At 34.1% G+C, this 7,141-nt stretch overlaps 1 protein-coding gene across 1 annotated transcript; it reads right to left on the minus strand.

Moving 5' to 3' along the window:
• Positions 1–486: 486 nt before the first annotated feature.
• On the minus strand, positions 487–6,887 carry LOC136821760 (coiled-coil domain-containing protein 43-like). The gene is made up of 4 exons (XM_067077977.1): positions 6,864–6,887; positions 4,926–5,191; positions 1,176–1,213; positions 487–794 (listed from the first exon to the last, which is right to left on the minus strand). Exons 1-4 carry the CDS (start codon positions 6,885–6,887, stop codon positions 610–612), a joined length of 513 nt encoding a protein of 170 aa, XP_066934078.1. The 3' UTR covers positions 487–609.
• Between the last annotated feature and the right edge of the window lie 254 nt (positions 6,888–7,141).

A 7,141-nucleotide genomic window follows, 5' to 3' on the forward strand; every position in this document is an offset into this window, starting at 1 on the left:
ATGAAAAGTTCTGAATTACTTTTCATTTTCTGTATTTTCAAGAAAGTTTTAAATTATTTTTTAAATTTCTAAGTGTCTTTTATTGAAAGAGTATAATATTGCTCGAAAATATCTTCCTAAGACGTTTGACTTTTTGTTGAACAGTATGAATATTATTAATGTCGATCATAAGGAGACACACCTGTGCATTTCAGTAGCACCACACATAAGAGAAAAGTCGTATGCTAATTTTTAAGCTAAAAGCTTCTTATAAGTTCACCTTACAATATCAACTTGCAAAACTAAAGTTTATACCGCAAAATCAGTAGTTTCGATACAACAAATATAATCATACCAATTTTATGCAAACTTTGTACCAGAATGTTTCATATCAAAATGTTAAAGGTTATTCACCTTGGATCGATCAGAAGCCAACAAAATCTCAGGAGACCATTAAAAATTACAAGTGTGCGAGGTACATACCAGACAAACTTTGGAAGAGTTTTCCACTTGTATGCAGTTCTCGTGGCAATAATCAATTACTGAAACTGAAGCGTCTCTTAGCTTTCTCCTTCATCCCGACTATTTTCTCAAAAAGTCTCTCCTTTAAAATCAGCTCTTTCTTATTCATCACTTGCGACGTTCCCCTTTTTGCGTTCGTTGTTTTTCTTTCTCTTTCCGATCGTCTTTCTTCTGTTTTTGCACATCACGGTTTAATTTATCACGCACTTTCTTCTCGTCGCTGGCTTTTTTCGCCTTGTCACGTTGCTCTTGCTGTTTTCTCACTACCGATTCAGCGTTCACATTTTGAAAACCTGAGAAAGCAAAAATTGGAGGAATAAATAGATTAAACCGGTCAATGAATTCGTTTAAAATTAGCTTGACTGCTTTCCAGTTCTTAGATGATTGCTTCCATTCAACATTCAGAAAAGAGGTTATATTGGTTTGGAATCAAAAAATACAAAACATATTGACGAGAATTTGCTTGAGAAAAATCTTTTGTTCCGCCAAGACAAAAAAAGAGCTTTATTGAACAAAACTTATAAAAGAGCGTATCCAATAGTAGAGCATCGCTTATGAGAGTTTCTTGTTGACCGTGACTTTCAATATTATCAAATACTAGAGCGTATTGAATAGTAGAACGTGGAATTAGAGAGCGTCAACATTAAACTTTATAGAAAACTGTAAAAAGGTACCTGAAGGCATTGCTGCCGATTCACCATCAGAATCGTCACTGAAACACAAACAAAAGCTAAAATTCAAATTTGAAGCGATAACAAGACACACATAAAATATTATGGGGAACTGTCACTCTCTGCTGTTTCAATGTATTAACAATATTATCACAATAATCCCCCCCGACAGGATTATTCGATACTGTGTAATCATTAATCAAATTCTACAATTTTTTGTGATTCAAATACACTCTTTTATTAGAAAGCATAACGTTTAAGCAAACTGAGGCTCAAATTTGCAAAAAAATACAAATAATGATAAGCATAGTTCGAAGCTTAGAAAATTCATCATTCAAATAATACATTTGTGTTTACTCTTAGGTTCCAAATAAACGGGCCCCCCCGCTTGTTAATTTTTCGAAAATTTTCCAACCCCCCGGACCTTATTAGGACCCCCCGTTTATTAATCTCTAAGAATATTTTCAGCTGTTAAAGAGAAGGCCCCTTATTTTGCTCTAAATAGCGTGATTTTAGCCTATTTGGTCGCCTCACGCAAGTGAAGGAGACCTTTAAATTCGGTGTTTTCTCCATAAGACTTTTTTTGTGAAAGTTTGGTCGCCCGATTCGGAATTAAATGTTCAGTGAATCGGGAAATTATTTCCCGCGTAAATTCTTGCATAAGCCGTTTTATCTCTGTTATATTACGCCACGCAAACTTATCGGACAGTATTTGCGGTGTATAGATTCTAATTAGCTCCGTAGTAGTTAGCGCACTTGTTTTATGAAATCTAAATAACGGAGATAATTAAAAGTCTCGTGAAAGTTTGTCAAAAGTTTCTACTGCAAGTGCAAACAGCAAGATAATTCTTGATGTAGATTTTAAATCTACAACTACAATAAGGATTCTTCAAAATTGAAATTGAAATTTATGGTTCTTCATTGATATTATTCCATTCAAACTACCACACTCGTGATGTTGTTGAAAACAAACCTCCTTTCACTAGAATCACTTTTGAGATGTTAAAACATTTGGTTTTGCTTGGACTTGGAAGATGGATGTGTTTGTGTTGACAAGAAAAATAAGATAGACTAGATAACAAGAAGTTTATTATTGTTTCAATTACTCGAAATCTATGATAACAGTTGATAGCATGTCCCATCCAAGATCAATCACTGCATATATGGCAACCTTACCAATGTACCTTAGCTACAATTAGCAGATTTAAAGTGAAGCAGGAAAAGAACATTTATCACCTAAACGCTAAAGCAAGATTTGATTGACGATTCACCGTTCCAAGACAAGTGTAACCATTGAAAGTATTGACTTGAAATTTCTTGAACAAACATGTACACAACTGTCGGCTGTTTGGCAGCCAGTTTACCATTTCTTTTATTTCGGGCACAATTTTTGGGCCATTTCAAGATATTGTCCAGTTGTCAACTGAAATTATTGGAGTCTATGCCCACCAGCTGAACAACAGTCTCTATGTAGGGGACTACTGGCATTTAGTCAAAAATGAGAGTGACGTTACGTATCCTTTCTCTGGAATGGCCCTTTTGATTATTATTGTTGTTCCCCTTGCATCCATTGAAACATGGAGTTATTAAGATATTTACTGCAGTTTTGATTACACAACGTGACATTGCACCTACATTAAAAGAAGAAATTTTGGCAGGAATTTAATTTGGTGGATGGCCGAAAAAGTTTTTTCAGAGGGAATTCAATTTAGGACCCTCCCAGCACTCCAGAAACGTCCGGAGTAAAAAGTGTCATTTTTCTCCTATTTCGGCAATTGATCTACACTGGAACTCTGGAGCTGTGTTAAGAGTAACTTTCCGGAGATGAAAATAGTGTTTTTTTAGCTGCTCTTGAAAACTCCGAAAGTTTCTGGAGCGCCGGGAGGGTCCTTTTAATTTGGTGGTTAACTTGAAAATTAAATTTAGCGGAAATTTAATTTGGTGGATTGGGCCGAAATCATCCACATGTAACTTTTACTGCCATCCGCCGCCAAATTTAGATTATTGTTTTCTCTTCCTCAAATGTTATCTATTTTAAGGCAAATAACTTCCCGTCAAATTTAATTTTTCAAAGCTCGCAGCCATATTAAATTCCCTCCAAAGTCTTTACTTTTGTTAAGAATACTTTAACTGTATTATTAGATTTACTATAATAATGGGCTCTTCCAGAAAAAATCCGTTCATGGGGGGTGGATGATATATTATTTTTTGAATTTGAATTGTCCAGGGGTATTGAAAAAATACCAAAAAATTGCAATGTCCAGGGGGTAAATTCCAATGTCCAGGGGTAATTTTTTGTGTCCACGGGGTTGATTTGATGTTTGTCCAGGGGTATAACCCCACCCCTGGACAATTCATCCTCCACCCCCCATGAACGGATTTTTTCTGGAAGAGCCCAATTTATTGAAACTTTCTAGCAACAATTTTTTATTGTACAAACAAGAAACATTCATTAATATAAGTTAAACATGATATGATTAAGTGACCGTCTTCAAACTCAAACCCTATAACTTGAATGTGTCCTTAACTGAAACGGTTTTTTCATCCCTTCAGAACAAATTTGGGCTATTTTCATCTATATCCCTACAATCATGGACAAAAGGTTGTAGACAAATGATGACAAATAGAGCAAAATGACTCTTCAATGTGTCTGAAAAGGGAGGGAAGTTAAGAATAACACTTTTGAAGTCGTTGCATTGCTTTTGAATTGCTTTTGAGGGAACCACAAGCAAAAAATCAGCGTTTTGATACTGGTGTAAGCCAGTTTATCAAGCCCATGTGGTTAGACTGCAATTGGTGACTTTGAAAGACTTTGGATGGGTTTGGAAAGCACACAGAACCTCTTGGGAACTTGTCTTTGATCGATATTGAAGTATTTTGCAAATATTGCAAAAGTCTACAAACCTTTTGTCCATGATTGTAATGTCAGTTTTAAAAAATGATAACTTTCTGAAAACCTTTAATATTTTAGGGATGACAAAAATAATATCATAAAAGCACGTTGCTTTTTAACAATTTTGCACATTCGCAAATCACGTGTTACACTGTTAAGCTTTTCGTCTTTTACTTTTTTCAAACTTTTAAGCTCTTTAAAAAGCTATTCCATTTAGGCGACCTTCCAGCGCAGCTGGTTTATTTTACCTTATTTTTGGGTTTCAGAAGTACAATTTCCAACCCCGCCGGCAATTAGGTCCCCCCTGTTTATTAAAATCTAGAAAATTTTCCAACCCCCCCGTTTATTCGAACCCCCCGTTTATTTGGAACCTAAGAGTACGCATCTCCTTTGTATGGTATTTTTTATAGATTTTAAAAGAAAATACAAAATGAAAGTAGTTTTGAATCGAATACTGTACACCTTCAGAGTGTGGATGAAATCATAAAAAAGTGAAAGTGAAAATAAAAATCAGCCAAAATTGACGAAGTTTTGAAAAAGACTTTCGGAACCATGATAACCAAGCATAATTTGAGGCTGAAAATAAAAGTTTGCTAAGCATAATGAGCCTGTAATTTCCCGTACATTTTTCCTTTTATAGGCATAAATTTTATAAACATATGCAGGCTCAACTTTTGGCACCCAAACAATGGCTCTATTTTTTGACAACAATATTTGACAGCATAATGCGAGCCTGATATGTATGTTTTTAAAGCAAAAAGAGTATTTAAGAGAATTTCATCTAGGGATGTCAAGCATCAAATTTAATTTTGGTTCATGACCCCTTTAGTGAAAAAACAATGTAATAAAAATCAAAATACCTTCCATCACTAGCGCCTCTATTGTTGTATTGGTTCAAAACTAATTTTTTCATTTCATTGTCAACCAGTCGTCCTGCTTTGGCGTTTTTATCAGAATCTGTGGAAACTTGTTCCTGCTGTTTCATGATCAAGTTTTTGATTTTGTCATCAGTATCTTTTGAATCTCCAATCAGAGTACTGGTTGTTTCTTTGTTGATCGGTTTCTTTTCACTGAATTCTTTATAGTTCTTCAAAATATCTTCAGCGTGGTCTTCAAAACCATCTTCCTAAAAAAAAGGAAATTATTTTCCATTAGACTGACTTGATAACAAAAATGTATTATTTTTTTTCATTTTCCAATATATTTCGAAATATTTCAAAAATGACGCTATTTCGAAAGATAAATTTTTTAAAATTTCTTTATAACTTTTGAATGCGTGAACCAAATATTAAGAGCCATTTTTTTTAAATCTTCAAAATAAAAAAAGTGTGATAGCCTCACCCTCTTAGATTTTGCTCAAATTTGGACCATATGATACATCATACAAGAAAATAAGACCCTTAAAATTTCACTTTGATATCTCAAGTTGTTTTGAAGATACAGTGTCTCAAAGATAGGCTACTATGTACTAAGCGAAAATTGACCCCTCAAAAATCATAAACTCTCTGGGGACCACATTTAAAAGCTTAATAGTTTTTTATTAAAGAAGATTAGAAAATCTCTAGCATCTCCTGTAGAAGGCTTCAAATTTTCCATATATACCATAATATGGTTTTGAAAGGACTTTAAGCTGCCTGCTGATGATCCTCCTGACTTTTTTGAAGCAAACTTTTGACCTGGAGTGGTTAATTAGTGGGTTTTGGCCACAATAACAACATTTTTAGAATTTCTATCTTTACGCCCATGTCAAAAATAGCCGAAAAAGTTGCTATTAATTTGGTGGATTTAGAACAAAATTCAAGATGGCGTATCTTTTTGCAGCGGCAACAGATTTTTTCAAAACTTTCAGTAAGACTTCCCCATAAGTCTATTTCATAGCCTCAAAAAATCTCAGTGGGTTTTTAAAGTCTCTTTTAAAATAAAGATATATAATCGATTGAAAATTTGTTTTTTTCCCTCCTGAAATGCTAAATCAGGTCCACTTAAGGACTCTAAAGATTATTTTGTTACTTCACACTTGAAATGATTTTTTACGAGATGAAAGGTATGACATTAATAAGAAATGAAAGATGATATTTTGATTGAATTACAAAAACAAAAACTTATCACTCAAAACGGAAGTTGATAATCTCAAACAAGAACTTTCAACAAAATCTGAAGTATCTGAAGAAAAAAATAACGGTTAAAACTTTTCATTTTTGTCCTAACTGCGAAAGGCGATCTCATGCTAAGTGTTGTGGTGTTGAATCAAAATTTTTAAGGAACATCTGGCTCTGTAAACTTTGTAAGTATGTATGAAAGCGAATAAAATCTAATACAATTGAAACGAGGGGGGGAGGTCAGGTGGTACCTGACTCTGTATTCTGCCAATTTTTTCTCCAATTTCTGTCAAACTGTCTAAAAATGGACCGAAATTCTGACATAGAAAGTTCCTTTGAAATTGAAGATTTTTGTCAAAAATTCCATGAATTTTGAATATTTTTTGCCAATACACCGTTTAGTAGTGCGCAGTCGGGCACGGGTCCAAACAATTTTTCATTGTTTTATTTTTAGTGACTGCAGGAAACTTCACTCTTTCCTATAAAAAAATGGTAGGTAAAATTCTCGTAAGGAAACCCAGCAGAGAAACGGTAGAGAAACGGTAGGTAAACAGGTAAAGAACTCCTTTTCCTCTAGATGATTTTTTTGCGAAATTTTCAGGAGAGATCCATAAAATCATCATTGATGTAATGTTTAAATATCTAAAGCATTCTCTTTAAAAGAAAGAAAAAAATTTACAATTTTTACATTCCTCTAACCTTCCACAGTACTAAAGTGCACATTTTTACCTACCACCTTTATGGTGGAACACGTTGGAGATACGAGACTCCTAAACGGTGTATTCTGAAATTTTTGCTACAGTAAATCTCGTTTTTCTGCACTAAAATTGTCTAATTTTCCATCTCCGTCGGAGAATCAAATTTCTGTAATTCTGTCTAAATTTTTCAAATTCTGCCACTCTGTCAGAAAAAAGGTCTGATTTCGCTCCTCTGCCAACCATGAAAACACCCTATCAATCTACTGTAATTGAATACAA

Source organism: Clytia hemisphaerica, unplaced genomic scaffold, assembly GCF_902728285.1.
Source record: "Clytia hemisphaerica strain Z4C2 unplaced genomic scaffold, Clytia hemisphaerica genome assembly, whole genome shotgun sequence".
In the NCBI taxonomy this organism is placed as follows: domain Eukaryota; kingdom Metazoa; phylum Cnidaria; class Hydrozoa; order Leptothecata; family Clytiidae; genus Clytia; species Clytia hemisphaerica.

What these genes read in the sequence shown, in the direction of transcription:
- LOC136821760 (XM_067077977.1), bottom strand. Translation starts at nt 6,887, where the DNA reads ATGTGCACTTTAGTACTGTGGAAG. An exon ending in GCACTTTAGTACTGTGGAAG is followed by an intron (nt 5,192 to 6,863) that starts GTTAGAGGAATG and finishes CCTTTTTTTTAG; the next exon opens with GAAGATGGTTTTGAAGACCA. An exon ending in ATCGGCAGCAATGCCTTCAG is followed by an intron (nt 795 to 1,175) that starts GTACCTTTTTAC and finishes TTGCTTTCTCAG; the next exon opens with GTTTTCAAAATGTGAACGCT.